The following is a 23,465-nucleotide window of genomic DNA, read 5'->3' as shown; positions in this document are numbered from 1 at the left end:
CCTGTGTATCCTTGCCCAAGGAACTAATTCTTATCCCTAGGTAAGATAATATGGTTTTAGAGCAATTGAGTTTATATGCCTCAGTTTCTTTACTGTTAATTGGGAATGTTAGAGCAAGCCCTCGTTTGCTATGAATTGTTGATGGTTACCTGAGATGTCTGCAGTTCTAGTTTGTCTAGCAGAGTAGATTCTCACTAAGATGCAGTATTCAGTATTGACTATTGCGATTTCCAGACCACATAGGTGTTTCTATGTTTCCAAATACTATTATGAAAATGGTTGAGCCTGTATCGTGTGCCTGGCACTGAGTCTCCAGTAGTTAATGTTGAGCATACTCCCATGTTGTGTTATGTGTCTTAAATGACTGTCATGGCTCTTGTGTGTGGTCAGAGGACACCTTGGCAGGAATTGGTTCTCTCCTTCCACCATGTGGGTCTGAGGATCAAACTCAGACGATCAGTTCCCTTCTGTGGTGATATCTTGTTTGTATAACAAATAAAGCTTGCCTGAAGATCAAAGGGCAGAGCTAGTCACTAGCTAACCAAAGTCATTTTGAGGTCTGTACAGACAGACAGGAAGTGATAAGGCAGGAGACAGGAGTGTGATAGAATATTATTTTACGGTGTGTGACTTGTTTATGCTGCATTTGTTTAACTCTGTGAAGCTGTGTCACTGTGCCTGCTTAAACACCCGGGGGTCCTAATAAAGAACTGAATGGCCAATAGCGAGGCAGGAACAAGGACAGGCGGGGCTGGTAGGCAGAGAGGATAAATAGGAGGAGAAAAACGAGGAAGAGGAGGAGCAAGGAGAGACCCAGGAGCCGAGGGGGTCAGCCAGCCATGGAGTAAGAAGGAAAGTAAGATACACAGAAGTAAGGAAGGTAAAATCCCAGAGGGAAAGGTAGATGTGCTAATTTAAGATAAGAAAATCTTGCTGGAAACGAGTCAAGGCCAGGCGCTCATAACTAAGAATAAGCCTGTGTGTGATTTACTTGGGAACTGGGTGGCGGCCCCACAAAAGACCTAGAAAAGTCCAAAAGGAAAAGAGTAAAACACTGAACAACACAGGAGCTCAGTCTCTTCGGCTGGGAAGTTGAGTAGGTTAGGAGGCTGTGGTTTTGCTCCTTCTCTGATCTCCCGGCGTTTTCCCCTATATCTGACTCCGGGCTTTCATCATGAAGACCAATTAGAACTGGTGTTTACACCCTTTACCTAAGCAGTCCCTCAATCTGGATTTGTCTGGAAGTTTCCTTATGTTTACTTTGAGGTAAGAGTAACAGCTGTCCCTTTGCGTCAGTGCTACGTCAGGAGCGCCTGAGGTTATTGGTCATAGATCATGCTCCTTGAAGGTGACCATTTTCCCAGCGTGGTTATTTCGGGGGAGTGGGGCATTGGGCCCTGCCTGCCAGCAAACTTTCTGCTCATTGCTGGAGCTCGCTCAGTCACTGAGCTGCTTGGCGGATGTGGAGAGTCTGGTGCGTCTTCGTTCTCGATTATTGGACAGGTCTCCTCTTTTGCCATGTTGTACTGTGCCGCAGGACCATGGACTGAAGCCAGAAGCTAAAATAATTTTAGAAAATAGTCTTATCCTGTGTGGGTTCACACGTGTATGGGAACCATGGCACATGTGTGGCGGTCAGAGGGCAACTGGTGGAATCTTGGGTTGTGGAACTTTACACTGTGTGAATACATGTCACTGCGTTGGTTTAATAAACAAGCTGACTGGCCAATAGCTGAACGGAATAAGGTTAAGTGGGAGAGACAAACTGAGAATGCTGGGAAGGAGAAGGCGAGGTCCAGGGTCGTCAGCAGAAAGAGCCAAGGTGGGCATGCCGTGTTGTGAAAAGGTCCCAAGCCACATGGCCGAGCATAGATGAGAAATGGGGGTTAACTTAAATATATGAGTTAGTAACAAACTTGCGCTGTTGGCTGAACATTTATAATTTATATTGTCTCTGTGTCGGTAATTTGGGAACTGGCAGGTGGGAAAGAAACTTCTGCCAACATTGGGGATTGAATTTTGGTCCCCAGGCGTGGAAGCAAGCACCTTTACCTGCAAGCCCAAGATACACTTTGAAGAAGTTGATTACTGGGAGGCTGGAGAAATGGTTCAGTGATTAAGAGCAAGTCCCGCCCTTGCAGAGGACCCGCGTCTGGCGGCCCACATGTGACTCGTTTGTGTAGGGTCGGGTTGAAGTCCTGTAAGAAATTCCTATGTGTGTGGTATGAAGCCAGAGCAGCGGTGGAGACCCAGCACGTCAGATGCCAGGAATATGGGCTGCCTCCTGTGAGGGGCATGTCGGGTAGTAAGCCCAGCTCCCCCAAAGAATGGCTGTGTGGACGGACTGCATCCAGGAGGCTCACAGGTGAGGGACACGCATGCCCTCTGCATACGTCATACATCACCTTGTGCTTTTGGATGTTAGACATGGACTTGCAGGATCTACTTCGTCAGCTGGTTTGCTTTTGTTTTGGGGCTCTTTTGTTTGTTCGGTTTGGCTTGTTGTTGGATTTTTGGAGACAGGGTTTCTCTGTGTAACAGTCCCGGCTGTCATTACTGGAGATCCACCATGGAGGGCCTCGCCCTCCTTGGGGATTGGACTGGAGATTGGGTGGGGGACTGGGGGACCTGGTGGGGAGGAGGGGGAGGGAGAGAGAGCTGGGATTGACATGTGAAACAAGATTGTTACTAACATAAAAAAAAAAAACCCTAAAAAAAAAAAGGCCCGGTTGTCCTGGCACTCACTCTGTAGACCAGGCTGGTCTCAAACTCAGGAGGCAGGAGTTTCTCTGCCTCCTGAGTGCTGGGGTTAAAGGTGTACAAACCATCTTTGTACCACAGTATCTTTGAAATGTGTAACTTGCTTTTGATTCTCACTGCAGCTTACAAATGAATTTGCCTGGTGTGTCAAAGAAAACATTTGAACTTTTGAGCAACATTGGACCAGCTAAAGATTTGGACGATCTAAAAATGCATTTTGCATTATGAAATGGACATGAGCCTTTGGGGGGGGCTGTAGCTGTAAAAATAAACGGCATACTTGTTGAGGGTATAGGCAACTGTTTATTGTAGAAATTACTGACAAGAGAATATGGGCCACCAAGGTGAGTCGGTAGCTTTCCACCACAAAACTGGAAGCCGAAAAGAGAGAGTGTAGCTCTCATTTACGGGCTTTTATTAGCATCTCCATACTCGCCTCTAGCCACGCCTAAAGTGGGTGTGGCTAGCAGTGTAGTTCACCGCCCTTTCTTTACCACATCCATATGGGCCTCTAGCGTGCTGCGTGGCTAGCGGGGCAGTCCTAAAGTCTCCTCCTACAGGGGGCCAGAGAGGGATGCTATGTTTGGATTGGTGACCTCCAAAGCTTTGTAGAGCTGGTCCCCGGTCTGGTGCTGTTAGTTAGAACTTGTGAGAGGTGGAACCTAGCAGAGGACATTACCCTGAGGAGTGTGCCCTGGAAGGGATCTTAGGATCCCAGCACCTCACTGTGCTTCCCACGGAGTTCTCAGACTTCCCCCATCACTTCTGCCGTGATATGATTTGCTGACGTTGCTCAGAGCAAGAAGGCCTTGTTCCCACAGGACAGAGTCGCTGAACAGTATGCCCTTCTTACTCCCAAATTGGTGCTCTGAGGTATTTTTTCACAGTCATGGAAAAGGTAGCACAGTGGTTCTGTTCCCAGCATGAACCACATGGCTTGGGCACCTAGAACCCCGGCTAGGGGCAGTGAAGGAAGGGACCAAGAACAGACAACATAGACGCATGTTTCCCTGGAACCCTGCCAGTTTCCATGGGTCAGTTGGAACTGGAGTCCTGGACAGGACAGACCCGTGTCAAAATGCACATTCACTCAGGACTTTATTCACTCAGAGCCTCTCCTCCTCACAAGGTTGTTCTCTTATGATGTGAAATGACGTTTTATACTCTCTAGATCACCTTTCTCTTCCATTATCATCCTACTTGGGTGTCCTTCTGTAATAGCCTGTTGGTATCCATGACATTAAAAACTATTCTTTTGTGTATTTGCATGTGTGTGTGCTCATGTGAACACAGGCGTACATGTGTGACAGTCTGCATGCAGCAGTCAGAAGATAATCTTGGTGTCATTCCTTAACTTTTTCACATCTATTTTGTGTGTGTGCCTGTGCATATACAATGTACATACATACATACATATGTACGTACGTGCGCACATGCAGTTCAGAAGATGACCTGAAGGAGTTTTTCTCTTCCTCTCTGTGGTCCCAGGGGTTACCGGGGTTGCCAGGGTTTGCAGCAGGTGCTTTTGTCCACTGGGCCATCTTCCCAGTCTCAATATCACTATTCTTTATAGAGGAATACTACATTCTGTTGTGTGTATATGTACGTATTTTGTTTCTCTATTTGTGTGGATGATGGGTGCCTAAGTTTCTCCTGTCCCCTAGCTGTTGTCAATGTGTAGTAGATGTGAGTGTGCAGATTCTCTGAGGTAAGTGGGGAGTCTCTCATGGATATGCCTAGGAGTGATATGGCTGGCTCTTACTGTTGCTCTGGTTTCAGTTTTGTGAGGAGCCTCCATACTGTAAGAAACAATCAAATATGAATCTTTTCTGTAAAATACCATGACTCTTGTGATGGGGGAAGTCCTGTGTATTTGTCAATAAAGCACTGCTGGCAATAGGGAACCAAGATAGGTGGGACTAGGAGTCCAGGAGGACTCTGGGAAGGAGAAACACAGGAAGTCAAGATGTAACCGCCATGGGGTAGGAAGCCCGGAAATTTCTCCGGTAAGAGAAATACTTAGATTAACAATTATGGGATAAATACTTAAGTCAGAGCTAGCCAGTAAGAAACAAGCAAGGCCAACGGCTTCATAATTAATATAGCCTCCTGTGTGTTTATTTGGGACTGATACGGCTCTGGACCCAGGCTGGCAGGAAGGCTTCTCTCAAGGAAGGCTTCTCTTTACACTCTTGTGTTTAGGGATTCAAATCTTTTCATTTCTCCCACCTCATGAAACTTTTATGCAAATGTTTTAAACTCTCCCACCCAGTAAAATCTTTGTTTACACGAAGGCTCACTACTGTATTCCAGGAATTTGATGACTTGGAGCAGTGACCCCTTCTTCTTTCATTTCCTGTGTGTTAATTCCTTCCAGACTAGCCAGAATGAAGACTGTGAACTTGGACTTCAACCAGAGGGGAAAAGACAGTCACTATCTGAGTTAGAATAAAAACCAAATGCATTTCCTGTCTCAGAGTGTTTGGTCTTCTAAGCACACCCTCTTGATCAAGAGTAAAACTTGCCTTGCCCAGACACTTTAGTAGAAATGGTGATGTCTTCCTTTGTAACCCTGAATTTATTCTAACAATTTAGGGGCTCATTTGGGATCCTAGCTCATCAGAGGGAGGGCTTCAGACCCCCACCCCCTTCTGGGAGACATGTGTCATCAGCTCTTATTTTGGTGGTTCTTGAGTGCTGGGCTCTATCAGCAAAAGACCCCAGGGATTGGAAGTCTGCACAAAGCAGGAAGAACTGACCCAAGGAAATTACCATGACAACTAGGATTTCTCTGTGCACAGATCAAAGGTAAGAGATGTTGGAGACAACAGCAAAGTATTCCTTTGGTGGTTGGGTCATCCTAAGGTGTTGACATGAAACTCAGTGCAAGAAAATTCCACAAAGGGCTACTGAGCACAAAACAAACCAAGACGGAAAAAATAACATGGGTACAGAGAACTTGAAAGGAACCAAAAGAAGGAAACATTTCCCTCACACAGAGGAAAACCAATTTCTCTAGCTGGCCCACAGATCTCTTAGCTTGTTCAATATAACTGTCCCTGATCTACTTAAGGAGAGATTGAACAAAAAAAGGCCAATCTTAAGTTTAAGCCCCTGTCTTCCCTCTGTGGTCATAGGATTCTCCTGTCTTTCTCTCTCTACCCAGGCCCCTCAGGTCCTAGAACACCTTGGATCAGGTCTGGTAGAAGAGATGAAGCCAATCTCTTTGTGTGGCTAAATCTAACTGACTTAAATTATGCCATCTGGCAGCTGTTTTTCTTTTCTTTTTTGGGGGAGGTGGGGGGGAGGTTGAGACAGGGTTTCTCTGTGGCTTTGGAGGCTTTCTTGGAACTAGCTCTTGTAGACCAGGCTGGTTGGCGGCTATTTTTCTAGATGGATAAAAGTGCCACACAAGGTCAGGTGGGGGTAGCATGCACCTTTAATTCCAGCACTTGGGAGTCAGAGGCAAAGCAGAGTTCTGAGTTCAAGGCCAGTCTGATCTAAGTAGCAAGTTCCAGGACAGCCAGAGCTGCACAGAGAAACCTTGCCTGAATACTCCCTCCCCCCCCAAATGCCACACAAGACTACTAAGGTTTTAAATTAGGATTAAGTATTTTGACAAATTGGTTTTCAAAGGTCTTAAGTTCTAGCCAATAATGAACATCACAGACTGTCTGATCTCAGTTTACACAGTGCCTGAGATAAAATGGTGCTAAGCAGTATCTTGTTTCCTGGGGGTTGATGGGTGGTTAAAACAAGATCCAGATAAGTGTTTGGCATCTAAACTTATAGTTTGTGTGGTAAGATATGTGGACTCTACTTTCTTGTGGTGAAACTATGGAGTTCCTTCCTGTTTCTGTGCCAATTGGGGCTACTAGGTCACAGATCATCTCTTCCTTTATCCATGCTAACCTAACTGTGCTTATATGTGTCCACATTTAGCCTGTTGTATGTGGATCTCTCAGGGACTTGTGTCATGATGGAGAATGGGCTCATTTTACCATGGAAGGTGAGCAAATGAGAAAGTAACCATGTGGTTTGTCACCATCTTGTCTAGTGGCATCATAATGATGTGAATTGAATGCTCTATAACTTTGCCACCACCTTATTTAATTCCACATGTGATAAAAAAAAACAAACAAAAAACCATGATACTCATGAACTCCCTGGTGCCACTGAGCCCTCAGGGAGTTACCCCTTTTATACTAAGGAAGGTAACATCAAACCTCTATGGTATTTTTGTTTGTTTTTTGTTTTGTTGGGGTTTGTTTTGTTTTGCTTTAGTGTTAACATTTGCTTTACATGATATATTTACTGGTTTCTAGACGGAACGCAAGAGATTCCTTAGCAATGTGTCTCTAGAACTAGCCAGGTGTCACAGGAAGCTGACACTTTGAAATGGATAGACTTGGAAGGCTTCTGTGGCTTTGTAGCAGTCTAGAGCCAAGTCTTGGGAAAGCACAGATCCCAAAGAGAACACAAAGAATAGATTGTTAGGTGCCAGACATGATGCTGTCAGTGTGCAGCGTAAGCCAGGGCAGGGCACAGTGAAACCGCAGAACCAGAATGCTCCGTGAGTAGAAAGAAAGGCTTATTGGAGGTCAAACTCTTGTTATGGCTGCCTCTTGGGGGGCAGAGAGAAGAGCAATATGGCTGGGAAAGCAAGCAGATCTTCTATGACAGCCAGCAGGGTGGGGGGCTTTGAGCTAGAGGCCCTGTCTGAGGTAGCTGACCTTTGGGGTGAATTAAGGGAGGTTTCTGTTTTCAGAAACCAACCTTTAGGCCTCTGTTTACCCAATAATAACCCTGTTTTCCGGGCCAAAGTCTTTTAAGACATTGTCACTAGCACTGTCATTTTGGGGTGCCGCTTTGACCCTAACAGGTAGCTACAGCGTCTGGAGTCAAAGAGGAATTGGTCTGCTTAGGCAAGAGGCTGGATTGCAGGCTAGGATGGGTCTTAAGGCCTGCTTTTTATATTCATACTATGGCTTTTCTAACCCAGGCAGTCCAATCGATAGTGGTTGTCATCCCCACCCCCTGCCCTCCACACACAGTAAACCCTTTGGACACACAAAGGCCCACTGCTGTATTCTTGGAATATGATGGCCCTTCTATGAGAAGCAGTGACTCCTCCCCCTTTTCCTCCCTCCTCCATTTCCTGTGTGCCAGTTCTTTTCAGACTGGCCAGTTGAGACTGTGAGGCTGGGCCCAACCAATGGGGAAGAGACAGTCACCAGCGGAGGTAGAATAAAAGCCAATGCACTTTTTAATCTCCCTTGTTCACACCCTTGTTATCCAAGAGTGGATTGCTTTGTCTGGACACTTTGTTGGAGTAGTAGTTCTCTCTTTGTGACCCTGTAATTATTTCTAACAATACCCTCCACTTGTTTGACTGTACTCTTTATATTACCACCAGCGCTATATAGATTCCTGTTTCCTTGCATTCTTGATAACATTTGTCATTTGTTATCTTGATGATAACCATTTTGAATGGGGTGAGATAGAACAAGTGTAATCCGTTTGTTATTATTTTTGTGGGTGCTTGATTCTGCATGCTTGTGTGGTATACAGGCTCATAAGTTCATGTGTGCAGAAGGTCAGATATCCTTCTCTGCTGCTCTTGTTAGTTTCTGGAACTTATTGAGACTTGTTAATTATTTACCTTTTGCGTCTTAGGAGTCTCTCCCATCTTTTCTGGTAGGAATGTTTGGACTCAGAAGAAACTACTGCAGAAGAAAATTTTATCTTCTAGTATCTTCAGGTTCTTCAGTAGTTTAAAGTTGAAATAAATATCTGTCACTTCTTTGATTAGTTTTATTTCTAGTTGTGTCTGTGTGCTTTTTTTTTTCCTGTATGGTGAATAGAATTTTTTCCCAATTTCTTTCTTTATAGATTCATTACTGGGATATAGAGAAGCTACTGATTTCTGCACATTGATTTTGTATCCTGCTCCACTGTTGGAAGAGTTTTCTGATTGAGTCTTTAGGGACTATTAAACAGAACAATCACATCATGTGCACAGTGGAATATTTTGGCTTCCTTCTTTTTTTTTCAACATAGTTTCTCTGTGTAGCCGTGTGTTCTGGAACTTGCTTTGTAAACTGGGCTTGCCTCAAAGTCAAAGATCCTCCTGCCTCTGCCTCTTAAGTGTCGGGTTTAAAGGCATGTTCCACACCTCTGGGTTATATTTTGGCTTCTTTAGTTCCTATTTGTTTCCAGTTTTCTTATTGTCCTGGCTAATATTTCAAGGAGTATATTAAGTAAAAGTGCAGGTGGGAAAACATTATCTCAGTTCTGATTTTGGAGAAAATGCTGTTTTTTCCCCATTGAGTATGATTTTGGCTTTATCTTTGTTACATATGTGAAAATATATACATTCCTTCTGCTCCTATTTATTTTAGAGTTCTTTTTAAAATAAAGAAATGTTGAATTTTGTTAAGCACCTTATACCTTTATTGTGATAATCATTTATTTGTCTATTTATATGCCATATAGGTATCTTTATCAAACCATTCTCAAATCTCTGGATTCAAATCACCTTGCTCATGATATTTTGTTGAATTCAGTTTGTAAGTATACTACTATTTAGAACTTTTGTGTCTGTTTCACCAGTGACATTTCTGTTTTGTTGTGGTTTTCATTTTTGTTTGTTTTTGTTTTGTTTCTGTGTAGCCCTGGCTGCCCTGAATCTCGATTTGTAGATCAGGGTGGCCTTGAATGCACAGAGATCTGCCTGTCTCTGTCTCTCTAGTGCTGGAGTTAAAGGTGTGTGCCACCACCACCTGACTTCCTATGTTCTTATAAGGGCAATACTGGCCATAGAGTGGACTTGGAATTCTTGAAAGGCACAGAATTCAATGGTTATGTCTAGCTCTGGACTTGTTGCAGTCACACTATTTTCAGCTTTGAGCTTCAATTTCCCTGATAATTACAGATAAAAACCAAACTTTGTGTGCTGTGTGTGTCCATGCTTTTGCACACAACTTTCAGGAATTGGTTCTCTCCAAAGGCATAGACTAAGGAAAAAAAAGGAAGTCTGACACTACCACTTTTTGTTGTTGTTTTCTGTTCAATGTTCTCCAAGTTACAGGTACTGGTATGTTTAAAAAAGGCGAGGGTAGGCATGGTGGTGCATGCCTTTAATCTCAGCACTGGGGAGAAGGAGGCAGGTGAATCTCTTGTGCGATCAAGGCCAGTCTGGTATACAGAGTGAGTTCCAGGACAGGTAGGCTACATAGTGAGACTTTGTCTCTAAACAAACAAAAATAAAAAGGAGGCCAAATATTTAAGAGGAAAATACTGTTTGATTTTTTGTTTATTTTTTTTACTTTTCTTTCCTTTGAGGTTTACTTTTGTTTTCCAAGACAGAGTTACTTACAGAGTTACTTTGTGTAACAGCTTTGGCTGCCCTTGAACTCACTCTGTAGAGCAGTGTGTGCCACCACTGCCTGGTATGAATGGCCATTTCCAAACTCTTTCTTAGTGATTATCTGGATTTCATTAGTATCTTTTGTAGTGTTTTCTTTTTCATCTGGTTTTGTTAACTTGGGTCTTCTTTGTCTTGATTAGTATGCCCAAGGGCTGAATTTCATATCTATAAAAAATTTATTTGCATTATTAATTTCTGTCGTGACCTGTAATTCTTACCTACTTGGATTTTACTTCCTTCCCTCAGACCATGAGGCATGGGATCTTCACAATTTTTATTTTATTTTGTTACTGAAAAATGTTTCATGCGTACTAGGCAAATGCTGTCCCCTGGGCTATCTTCAGCTCTTAAATTTTATTTTCAGGTATTCTCACTAAGTTGCCCAGGTTTACCTTGCATTTGTGGTTGGAATGAATAAACAGGCCTAGTTTGAATTTTTTTAAATGCAAAGTCATTGATCTAAACTTTCTTCTTAGAAAAGCTATTGTTGGGCCAGCAAGATGGTTTAGTGGGTAAGGGTGCTTTGTGCTAAGTTGGACAACTTGATTTAGAGCACTTGGTAAAAGGAGACTTCCCCATTATTGCTTGGTTTCCATAGGCATGATATGCACATACACCTGAAAACAAACAAAACGTTTTTTTTTCTCCCCCCAAAATACCTTTATCCAAATGTTTCTGTTAGGCTGTGTTTCCATTTTCTTCTAGTTTTAAAATTCTCTGGATAATTTTTTCCAAAGGTACACTAATCATGCAAGCACAGTTTACTCCATATACATTTGAATAGTCTCTATTGTCGATTTCTATTTTTATTCCACTATGATCTAATAAATTTTACTTTTTTTGTGTTTAACACTTGACCTAAAATGGGCTGCTGAGAAGGTGCATTCTACTGTTTTTAGATGGAATATTATATAGATATATTAAGTATGTTGAGATCCAATTTAACTCTGGTTTCTATATCTATTCATTAATTTGAGGTACTGATGTCACCCACTATCATAGCTATTTATTCAACAATATGTGAAAATGGGTGCATAAACATTCAGTGAGTATATATTGCAATTGTAAGATACTGATAGACTTTAGAATAATTATTGCCTTTATATTTTTCTAGTTTGGCTTAATGTCTTGTCAGATAAAATTATAACTGGTCCAGCTTGTTTTCAATTTCCATTTGTTTGACTTCGATTTTTTCACTTTCAGTCTGTGATTTTCTGGGTTTTGTTTTGTTTTTGTAGACAAGCCACTTGTACATTTTGCTTTTAAATTCTATCTCTTTCTGAATGTCTTAGGGTTTTTATTGGTATGATAAAACACCATGACCAAAAGAAGCCTGAGAAGGAAAAGGTTTATTTTACCTTACACTTTGTAAGTCTATCACTGACGGAAGCCATGGAGGAACTGTACTTATTGGTGTACTCCCTATGACTGGCTCAGACTGCTTTCGTTACCCAGGACTACCTACCTGCCCAGGAGTGGCACTATCTACAATGAACTGGGTCCTCCCACATCAGACACTAATGACAAAAAATGCCCTATAGACTTGCCTATAGGCAAATCTCATAGAGGCACTTTCTCAATTGACTTTTTTCCCAAATGACTCTAAAACTAAGCAGACAAGGGGCTAAGAAAATGTCTATTTACTTATTGAAAGAAGTTTACATACTTCTCTAATTTTGATGTTTTCCTTAATGGTTGGGATTTTTTTTGCTTTCTCTCTTCATACTAGAGGTTTGCTGGTGGTTGAATATGTGCAGATACTCATAGAAGGCAGAAGTATGTCAGATTTCCTAGATCTAGCGTTGGTTGTGGGCCACCAAACTTGGTTGCTAGGAAGGAAAATGCCGTGAGTATTCTTAACTGTGAAGCATGTCTTCACCTCTCCAGACAAGATTTTCAGTTGTCTGTCAGTCCTCTGTGGAATTTATTCCTTGCTCTGGCGTTTTTTCCCTCCTGTGTAGGATTTACATCCCTTTCTTCTACATTTTAGGCTTGGTGTGTATACATTGTTTTCATTTGTGCTTGTTTTGATCAGCAACTACTTTCAAGTTTTGAAATACATTAGTTCATGTTTTCTTGGGTTTTAGGATTTCTGTTAAGGTCTAATGCTATTTTGATGGGTTTGCCTTTGCAAGCAAATTTGCATGTTTTTCTTGCTAGTTTGAATATGTTTTTGTTATGTAGTCATGACATTTTAATTTTTTTGTTGTGGAAATATTCTTCTTCAACCATGCTATTTATTCTAAATGCTGATTGTTCAAGATACTTTAGAACCAGGACATTTTTTCCCTATAGTTTCACTGAATATTTTTTGTGCTTTTCATCTGTCTTGCATTCCACGGATCTTCAGTTTTAAGCCAGCTTCAGTGATGAGTCTAACACAGTCTAAACCACAAAGCATTTACTGTTCACTTACTTATGGATTCTTACCTGGGTGCCAAGACTGAGTGGCAAACTATTCAGGTCACAGCTCAGATTTATAATAAGCCTGTCTGTCCCAGATGAAAATTACAGTAGGGAAAACTGTGACTAAACATAGCTCCCCTTCTTTGGTTGCCCTGTTGATTTATCTATCTCTCATGTTCTTACCTCTTCTACATTGGCAATTTGAGCTATTTAATGACTCTGAACATAAACAGTGTAGGTTGTAACTGCTTCAGAGTGAGGTCTGGCTACATTCCAGAGATGCAATTTCCAATTGTAGAATCTTGGAAATTGCCAAAGGGCTACTACTAGGAGCAACACACAGGATCTTAGGTAGGAGGAAAGAGGACTTAGCCTCATCATTCTTTGTAGGAAAATTTGAGCAATTCAAAACTTGTTAACAATTCTTAATTATTTTCTTAAAAATAAAACACCTTAGCCAGGAATGGTGGTAAATGTCTACTCCTAACACTTGGGAGACGGAGGCAAGGGCAGGTGGATCAGTGAGTTTGAGGCCAGTTTGGTCTAAGTGAGACCCTGTCTCAAAACAAAACTCACCAAAAACACATGAAAGTCTTGCTATCATGTGACAAGTCACCTGAAAGAACAAACTTTTAAGGGCAGCAGCAAGGAAACAGTCTCTGTAAACCTTGCCCCCTTGCCCAGGAGCAACAACAGGATGACCACCACAAGCCTCATTTTGAATAGTTTATTAAAGGAAAGGTGAAGCATCAGTTTCAAATTGTACAAAAGGAAAAAAAAACTTCATATTGCAAATGTACAATTTACAGAATTACTAGCAAAATCAATCAAGGAGACACTGAAAATACAAAAATTTGATTGACTTCAAACTGAACTTGGAAACCCATTGGAGTAGAGATTAAGCCTTCTTTGTTGTTGTGTGGTGGTCCATAATTCAAAGTCAGCATGTGTTGTTCACTGGAGACTGTCAAGCATAGGGTTAGTCTGTGCTTATTCCAGGGCCCCTCAAAGATGGGTCCCTGGACAGAATCACAGCCAGACAGGGCTGAGGTGGACAGTCCATTCATCCCTGCCCCTTGAGTTCCAGTGAGCCCACACTGCTAGGTGAGAGCAAGGCTCCAGATCTCTTAACTGGAGCCTAGGACTTGCTGAGTTAGTAGGTAAAACATTTTTGGTGACCAAGTTTTTTTTTTTTGTGTGTGTGTATTTTTTCCTCTGAACTGTACAAATGTTGAGAAAAATCTTGTCTACTAAAAGGATGAATAAAATCATGTTTTGCTTTCCCACACAAAAGATAATCAGTTCACATACTTTTTAAAAAATGCTCTTCATTTTTGGTAAAAAGGGAAAGCCTCTCAATTCTGTTGGTGCTATTTTAAAAACCAGCCCAGAAACAGCTGTGGATAGGCTGGCTTGGAAATTTGGAGCCTATATTAAAATCAGGAAAAAGTGGACTTTCAAAAACAATAGCAAGTCATTAAAAGTAAGCAGATTGTAACTCTAAACCACTGAAGACTGTACTGAAGATTCAGAATTTCTTTCTCCAAAAGAATTTTTCTTAATATGCACACTTAACACTGAAATGTAGCTGTATTTCAAGGTAAGCTTAGGAACGTCACCCTCTAAGCACAGACTTCTATGCAGCACATACTTCTATGATTGGTAACAAATTCACAAAATTAGCAGGTTCAGGGTAATTAAGTGCATGGGAAGAAGACAGTTACATGTCTTAAAAGTACTTCTGAATGGCAAGGAAACATTTCATGAAAACGGAAGTCTGTGTAACTTGACTTTGGCAGGGCATGAAACAAGTGGTTAGAAACAGCAAGACCGATGACTTGAGAACCGTTTTTGTTTTACTGAGAATACTTTATTTGCTGGTAGAAGTTGCTAAAAATGCACAGAACAAAGACCAATAGAAAAATGCACTGTATTTGAGTCTTCCTATTCTATATAAAATGAACGGTGTACAGCATCTGTTGGAAAAATGGCTGCATGGACATTTATGTCCACTTATAAATAAAAATAAACCTTTTTTATTCAAGAGTATATAAAATCTGGGAATTCACATCCGTCCACAGAGGGTGTGTGGTTTTTTGGCAGAGACGCACGATGTTAGAACTCTATTTTAGCTTGTCCATGCTCTGTTCCTTCAGTGTTTCTGTTTTATAAGGTCAACCAAATCCAGTGAGCTCCAAAAACACTCTTCGGCGATTAGAACGAGCTGCTTACTCATAGTTTAATAAAAATGGTTAGCTTTTAAAACATAAAAAGGCAAAATGTTAAAACGGTTTTTAAATTGTACAACAGGAAAATAAAGTTAAAAATATTTTTTTACTCAATGCTGAATTTTCATAAAACAGGTGTATAACAGTGTTCATTTTGACAGCTGTTTTAAAAATTTAAAATATCTTCCTCCTTTCAGAAAAGCACACACACATCTGTACTGAGATAAGTCCAACATTAGAGTACAAATGATTTTTTTTGGTCGGTCTTTCCCAGGTGACATTCACCAACATTTCCGTGGGTAACTGACATGCTGCTGTCACTGCAAAAGAGACCAATCTTTAATCATTTGATTACAAAACAAATTAGATCACATCAAAAGTGTTTCTTCCCCCATACAAGCTATCACAGTATATAGGCCTCTAGCTCTAAATAATAGAGTTCCAGATTTGTAAATTTTCTTCAGACTTCAGAACATAGGCATTCCAAATCCCTAGAAAAAAATGAGAAATACAATTATTTTCTATATCCTCAGGACTGAGGAAGTATAAATAAAAAGCAGTGATGATTTGGTACTTACTGAATCATCTTCTATGATAGCTGCAGAATCAAAGAAGTCTGGCCTCAGCTCAGCTCTTTCTCGCCGATTTCTTGATGGGGGCTGAAAAGAGAATCATTTATGTTGCCAGTTAAATGAACTGTAATAAACATTACTATTTCTTATAATACAAAAACACATATGGACAATTAAGAGTCAAATTTAAATGGAAAATGAGAATCTGGCTTGTATCTGAAGTATGGATTTTAAAAATGAAGCAGTATTTGATTGTCAAAAGAGAGAAAGACTTTCAATTAATACTTTTGTTTTTTGCTTGTAGCTCTGTCTGGCCTGTAATTTGCTGTATAGACTAAGTTGGCTTCATGTTAACAGAGAACTTCCTGCTTCTGCCTATTGAGTGCTGAGATTAAAGGTATGTGCCACTACTCCTGACTTTTAAAAAAAATTTTTTAAAAATCTGTGTGTGGGTTTGTGCCCAGGAAGCCAGAAGAGGTTGTTTGATCCTGTGAGTCATCCAATGTGGGTTATGGGCACTGAACACAGGTCTTCTGGAAGGTGAGCAAGGGTGCCTCTTTCTCAGCCATCTCACTAGCCACAAGACTATGTATGAAAAAAAAATGTGGATTTATAATACAGAGAATACCTTCCCTTTAAGGACAGAGTAATTACAGAAATGATGAATTACATATTGAATATCAGTGAATTCTCCAAAGGAGTTAGATGGAATGCTTTTGGGGAAGGAGTAGGGCAGAAAGTTCTACCAAAGGTTATACCAAAACATTTCATGATGGAAAATTCAAAACATATAAGGCAGAATAATATATGCTTCATTATGCCATCTTTGATTTATATGTTGAAGTGCTAGAACTTCAGAATAGGAGTCTATTTAGATACAAGGTCTTTTAAAAGGGTTTAGTGTAGTAAAAGAAAAACAAAACAAAACTGCAGCAATACAGGCAAGGGCGTCTAGTCAAATGACTGGCATCCCTGAGCAACGCTTCAGGAAAGACCATGAAAGACATTGGGGGTCCTTTGGAGTCTTGGGGATCAAGCTCAGCAGGAGGCAGCTTAACCTGCTGAACCATTTTGCCAGCCCATAAAGACAATGGAGGAAGCCAGCCATCTAAAGTCAAGGAGTACTCAAAACCAACTCTGCTTTCCTTGACTCCCAGCAAGTTAAGTCGTTCAAGAATGGGATTTGTTATGGCAGCTGCAGCCAACACTGGGAAAGTAGTATAATGAACATTAACACTAATCTACCAGCCACCTAGTGTTAACAATTGTCAAATAGCAAGTCAGTCTTATTTCACCGAGTCTATTAGCTCTTTTTCCTTCATGTCATTTCAGTTATAGTACATTTTAATGTTACCTATAACCAATGACAATTTTGCTTTTTACTTGTTTTTGGTATTAAAGATTAAACCTGGGGCCCCTGGGCATGTGCTATACACATACACCACTGACCATAGTCCCAGTGTTTCGTATTTTGAGATAGGATCTTAGTATGTAGTTTAGGCTGGTCTTGAACTTACAATCCTCTTGTCTCAAACTCCCATCCCTTCCTGGGTGTTACAGGCGTATGCCAATATCCTGGGCCATGTAATGGAACTGTAAAAACCACAGCTTCATGTGTTACCACTCATGAAAAACCTTCATATTAGCTTTAGCTAGTCTATATTAATCTTATCTCAAAGTTACTCTTTGTAAACAGAATATACAAGTTCTACATTCTATATTTAATTATCAAATGTTAGAATACAGTATATATTGTTAGGTTCTAATTCAAAGTACAAGATGCTAAATATACATGCTGTGCCAAAAGATTTTTTTAAAAAACAAAACAAACAAACAAACAGAAAACCTAGTTTTTTTTTTTTTTTTTTGGCTAGGACCCAAATGATTGCTTAAAAGTAGCCCCGAGAGGGGCTGGAGAGATGGCTCAGGAGTTAAGAGCATTGGCTGTTCTTCCAGAGGACCCGGGTACAATTTCTAGCACCCACATGGCAGCTCACAGCTGTCTGTAACTCCAGTTCCAGGGGATCTGATACCTTCAACCAATGTATATAAAATAAAGTTAAATAAATTATATCTGTATCTCTCCTCTCCTCTCCTCTCCCTCCCTCCCTCCCTCCCCCCCTCTCTCTCTGCCCCGAGAAATACAAAAGCTGATCTTGATGCCCACTGATGGTCACCACCCCTCACCGAGGCCCTCTCCCACAGCAAGAGTATCATTTTAAACTTCAATGCCCTTATATACTGTAAAGGAAAAAACAAAAATAAAAAAATCCCGGTAAATTTCCTACCAAATCAATAACCATGGTGTCTTCAAATTCTTCATTCATGTCTTCTAACTGGCTCCGTGATGACATCATTACATCTTCAAAGATGGGCTCAGCATCTTCCTCCATTAGACCCCGACTGGTTTAAAAAAAGAAAGAAAAAAAGTAGTCAGAAAGCTGTTGAGACTTGCCCAGCTTGGAGTCCCGTCTCTTATACTGGACTCAAAGAAAATTAGGATTATTCCCAATTTGGTTCAAATTTTCACTTCAACCCAACAGAAAGTAGAATTAATTAACTTTAATAAGAAATAATGAATTATCTAAGCTGTGTATCAATTCCCTCTATGTTCAATCATATATCAATTTTACAAATAAGGAACCCAAGAGACAGGTGTTTTAGAGTTTGGCTGTGTCTATAAATCTGGAGAGTAGCAGCACCAGGATTTGTGTGCAGAAAGCTTTAAGTGCCCATGCCCTCTACTGTGATCCTGTGCTGCAGAACATAGCCAGAATTCATTTTAACTACCGAGAAGCAGAGACACCCAAATGAGCAGCACCGTACAGCTGCTATGCTCTTGTGATGCTAATTTGACACTTACACAGCGTGCCTTACTCCAGCTCTCACTTTCATGTAGTTCATTCCTGTTCTGTCCTTCCGATTCAAGTCTTCTAACTTCGGCTGGCCTAACCAAGAGATCTGCATCTGGGGACTGAGAGAATACTATTATTTGTTTTGTGTAACAGATAATGTATATAGTGAATTAGCTTCATGCTAATTAAGCCATGGCTGGCTGGCTAAATCGTCAGGTAAGGGACTTAGATTTATTCCATTGCTTTGCAAATAACAAAGTGAATTGCTTCCAAGTATCTCTAAGTGTTCACAAGAAACAGGTTGGGGTGCTATTAGTCCTTAGACTATGTGTTAGCTTCATGCCCCAATCTCTGCCAAATAAGGCCATTCTCAGACTTTTGTTTCAAGCTATTATACTTGTGTACTCAGCTAGGCAACAAGCCCCTAAGGAACACACATAATGAGTTGAAAACTCTGAAGCATTAAAAAAGGATATAACACATCTTTGCTTAGTACTTAGAAATCCTTCTGACACATATTTTCTTAGTGTTATGGACTGAAATCTTCACCTGTGTTCTATACTAAAAGAACATGGGAAATGGCATCCTCCCCCCATTTTATAGGTGGTTTTAGTGGTTCTGCAGATAAAAACCCTTTGGGGGGTCACCACCTTGATAAGATCTGTGAATACAGGGGAGGGAACAAAAGACAATCCATGGTCAATGGGACTGATAAATGGTACAGTTGGGATAGCAAGGCAGTTGCTTAAGGAAGGAGAACTCACCCTGAAGGAAGGACAGTAGGTATACTTGCATACTTATCTATGCAAGAGGCTGGCATAGGCAAAACACTGCATAACAGCTTAAATAGGCTCAGCTATTCAATGGATGGCATAGATTATCATTTCAGGTTTGAAAGAAAGATTCTTTGGTGTAAAGTTGTCTTATGAAAACACAGGGTCCAAAATACTTCTCTATTTTCAACATTAATTTGTTTAGATAGGAATTTTCTCTTATCCATCAGTGCAATTCACATCATTATCCCAACTATATACAGAAATATAAGTAAAGAAGAAAGAGAATTTTCAAGTTGGGGAGCAGAAACAACACAAAGAGTGGTTTTTTCTTTTGAGACGAAGTCTCATGTAGCTCAGGCTGGTTTCAAACTCACTGTGTACTCAGGTTAGCTCTGAGCTCCTGTCTCTACCTCCCAAGTACTAGAATTACAGGTGTGTGCCACTGTAACTAGCTTTAAATTAAAGTCATCAAATGGATGATAAGGGTGGTACAATCTCTTCGAGACTCCATTATAGACAGCCTAAGAAAGATCACAGGCTCCTGCCAAGGACCTAACATGCATTAAAGAAACAGATATACCTAATACATATGCAAAGTAAGTGCACTTAGTGAGACACTGTTCATTCAAAGGGCTGTGAACTTGTTCTGTGTGGAAAAATATACTTAATTAAAGAAGTAAGGGCAAAAAGATACTTTTAGTAGCAATACATGGGACAGGGCAAGGAGATAGTATTGTTCCTAGCATATACACACAAAATGTTGTTTAGTATTAACACTAACTGATATTTATTTAAATTTAAGTTTTTCCCAAACCTGTGTTAGGCTTTAAAATTTATTTACTCTAGCACATTCCTGCAGTTTTGGCAGGTGAGGAAATTATCATTGAATCTTGAAAGATAAAAGTCAACATTATTTGAACAACATGAAGCTTGTTCCACTAACTGCATCAGGAGAAGTCTGAAATTTGAGGAAAAGATGTCCACAATAGTGTTGGCAGACTTTTATATACTATCCACTTTCCATTTGTGGCTTCATTTTTGCACGATCTCATCAGCAATGTGCTCAGTTTTTCTTAGTTTTTAAGAGTTAGAGGTTTTTATGCTAAGAAAATGAGTTTCAATACTTACTTGTGTAAAAAGTCTGGTTCCGAACCATGTTCCGACTCAGGCTCCTGGATCTGTTCTCCCATGGGGCGACTGTTCTCTCTAAGCACAGTGGAGGTGAGCTGTGGGGTTGGCAGGGGTCCAGGAGTCTGAATCATGGTGTCAGTCCTATTTAGCCATGTGTTATCCAGACTTTCATCTGCAAAATTTCAGTTAAAGTCTCAAAACACCAGAGATGGAGTAAACTCTGGTGGCAGTTACAACACTTGAAAATCATGACTCTACAGGTAGACCACCTATAGTTTATTTATTTCACTTCACTGTCTTATTTTTTAAACAGTCCCATGTAGCCCAGGCTGGTTTCAAATGAGGCCCTTGAGCTCCCCATCCTCCTGAATCTACATCCAAGTACTGGGAATACAGGCATGTGCTAACATGCCCAGCTTATATTCAGTTTTTGTGGTGTCTTCTTTTTGAAACAGGCCTCATTTGACTTAGGTGGGTCCTGAACTCCTGATCTTCTTGCCTTAGCCTCCCTCAAGCTGGAATTACAGGCATGAGCTACCATGCCCAACGCCTGGCTAGAGCAAGGGGTTTAAATTCCAGTTCCACAACTCTTTTGTTTGATTTTGTATTATGTTAATGACTTATAAAGTTGGGTTTTCTCATGCCTAAAATGAAGGTATTAGCACTCAGAAACTACAGGGATCAAATGAGGTTTTTTTAGCTCATCGTCATCAAATATCATACTGCCTCCAGTCTCCTTATCTCTGAGGATTTATTTCCCTAGGGGGAAGAGTAATGTTAGTCAGATCCCTCAGCAACCTTATTTTGCTTTTCCACCCATGGCCTGAGCCTACAAGGTGTCCCAGGTGGCAGCACTTAAGATGCCTAGCTTTTTACAGAGAAATCAGCAAATGCTGTTAATACAAGTCAACAATGAGCACCAGGGCAACTGCTCTTTCTGCCAGGTTGTATGTGTGGAGACAGAGAAGCTCATTGTTTTCATGCCTTTAAGTACCTCTAGTGAACCTGACTGTCCTACCCAGCTTTTAATTACACTTTCATTTAACGCAGAAGAAATATAATCAATTCTGCTTACTCACAACTAAATTTTATACTATACTACACTAGCAAGTGATACTGTCATGTTTTTTTCCCCTCCTGGGGCTGCTTTGCAAAGACTGGAGCTGACAAACATTATTTGCACACCTAAGCCATTGTGATAAAATAATGCATAACGTAGTAGTGCAGTTTTTGTGAAACTGCCCAGTGCAGACCTAATTACCTCAGGAACTTGCTCTCCTTTAATACATCTTCTAGTCTTTTAAAGATCCTTCAGTGAAAACAGTTCTTACAGTGAATAACCTTTCATCTTCAACTCAAACAGATAAAACTGCCATTGGATGGCTCCAGCTCACAACTATCTTGACAATCTTGAACCTTCAAATCCACATAGCCAAGTTTTCTTTCCCATTTAACTATTACCAAAGTGGCTACCCAGCCCACATAAGTCTATATAGTCTATGTGTTGCCTAATAAGATTTTAGCTGAACCAGGTAGTGGTGGCACATGGTTTTAATCTCAGTACTTGGGATGTAGAGGCATGCGGATCTCTGGTTCAAGGCCAGTCTCATCTACAAAGAGATTTCCAAAACCCTCTCTTGAAAAACCAAAGAAAGATTATAGTTGAGAAAAGTATGAATGGGCAAAGACACGTTGTAGACATGGAGCATCTTGATAGAGATTGTCATAAAAGTTATCTTCAAAGGAAAACAACTAGAGTCATTCTTTGGAGGAAAGTCAGGACCATTAAGTATAAAGACAGGATTTAATATATATGTTTAACTAAAAGTATCAAAGCTGAAATGTGAAAGGATATCTCAAAGCATGTTGAGACTTAGTTAAACTTTAACATTAATAATGTTAGTTAGTCTTCTGACTGGTACTAAAGAAGTATTACTGTGAGATCCTGAGGACATCCTGAAAATAGCTAACATTTACTGGATGCTACTTAGGCCAAGTACTATGCTCAGTAACATGTGTGCTCTATGTTTTATTGGGAGTACCTCATTTAATATTCATAGTAACTGAGATGCTAAGTACTCTAGATACACTGATATCTTTCATTCAATTAATTATTAAAACTCAGAGAGAGTTAAGTAACATGTTCAAAATGAGAAAGCCAGGTTTGAAATATGAAATAGATTTTAAAGTTTGCTCTTTATTAATAGTCAATAGTTCTCCAATAAGGAAAAGTACATTAGGTTTACATGAAAATTGAGCATGCCACGGAGTTTATCTAAGCTCTGGTGAGTCACCATTCTTTAGGCAGCAGGGTGTGGTGCTGGTAACTGAAGAGAAGTTATGAGAACTCATCAGGAGCATGGGAAAGGCACAGGCTATCTGGAAAACCCCTCAGTGAGCGTCAGAGAAGTATTTTAACAGTTTTTTTTTTAATACCTGTTGATCAGATTTTCATGATAATTCAAGTCCCTATTCCCTACGGTCTAAGAAGGTATATTATAAATCAGGTTTGGCCACCTCCCTCTCTCTCCCCCTTCCTTTCTCAAGACAGGATTTCTCTGTGTAACAATTCTGGCTGTCCTGAAACTCACTTTGTAGACCAGGCTGGCATGGAACTTACTGATGAGATACGCTTGCTTCTGCATCCCAAGTATGGTGATATATTATTTATGATTTATTAAAGCTTACCTGAGGATTCAGAAAGCAAAGTCAGCCACAAGCCATAGAAGCCAGGCATACACCTTTAATCCCAGCAGTTAGAAAGCTAGGAGGTGGTGGTACACACCTTTAACCCTAGAACTCAGGATTAATATGTAGACAGATCTCTGTGAGTAAAGGCCACCCAGATCTACACAAGATTGATCCAGGCCTAAAGAGAAACAGCTCACACAAGGATGATCTCAGCACCTGGGATCATATTCCTTTAATCCCAGCACTAGAGGGATATAAAAGATAGGAGCAGGGTCTTCAGTCAGTATCAGGTATTCATTCTCCAGCCACGCTGAGGAGAGGTTATAGTCTGAGGCTTGGTAAACGCTTGTGGAGATAGGATCAGCCCATTCAGCCTGAGTTAGAGGTAAGAAACTGGTGGCCAGCTGCTTTGCTTTTCTGATGTTCAGTTTGAACCTCAATATCTGTCTCTGGGTCTTTATTTTCCATGTTACACCCAAGTGCTGGGATTAAAGGCATGTGCCACCACTGTCTTATGGAATAAAAATAAATTACTCAAGTAATGACAGACCTGTATAAAGGTAATCTAGTATGTTTAACTTATTGCAGAGGTATACTCTCAAATTACCAACAGTCCT

At 40.6% G+C, this 23,465-nt stretch overlaps 1 protein-coding gene and 2 long non-coding RNA genes across 4 annotated transcripts in view; 2 read left to right on the top strand and 1 right to left on the bottom strand.

Moving 5' to 3' along the window:
* The first annotated feature begins 791 nt into the window (after positions 1-791).
* On the top strand, positions 792-17,422 carry LOC110341237. The gene is made up of 3 exons (XR_002383124.2): positions 792-880; positions 15,700-15,792; positions 17,270-17,422. It is a non-coding gene; the product is annotated as an uncharacterized LOC110341237 (long non-coding RNA).
* Positions 1,514-3,050, top strand: LOC121137679. Its single transcript, XR_005874989.1, has 2 exons — positions 1,514-2,365; positions 2,883-3,050. It is a non-coding gene; the product is annotated as an uncharacterized LOC121137679 (long non-coding RNA).
* Stag1 (stromal antigen 1) overlaps positions 13,309-23,465 on the bottom strand; it is a 272,956-nt gene continuing 262,799 nt past the window's right edge. For both annotated transcript variants that reach the window (XM_040740365.1, XM_005072015.4), the window contains exons 30-34: positions 20,155-20,329; positions 18,259-18,369; positions 17,684-17,798; positions 15,402-15,482; positions 13,309-15,314 (exon numbers count right to left, since the gene is read on the bottom strand). In XM_040740365.1, coding sequence (XP_040596299.1) covers positions 15,291-15,314; positions 15,402-15,482; positions 17,684-17,798; positions 18,259-18,369; positions 20,155-20,329 — 506 coding nt within the window. In that variant the 3' untranslated portion in view covers positions 13,309-15,290. The remainder of the gene's footprint in view (positions 15,315-15,401; positions 15,483-17,683; positions 17,799-18,258; positions 18,370-20,154; positions 20,330-23,465) is intronic.

Source organism: Mesocricetus auratus, unplaced genomic scaffold, assembly GCF_017639785.1.
Source record: "Mesocricetus auratus isolate SY011 unplaced genomic scaffold, BCM_Maur_2.0 Super-Scaffold_100691, whole genome shotgun sequence".
NCBI lineage: Eukaryota > Metazoa > Chordata > Mammalia > Rodentia > Cricetidae > Mesocricetus > Mesocricetus auratus.
This window is presented reverse-complemented; position numbering and strand designations above follow the sequence as displayed.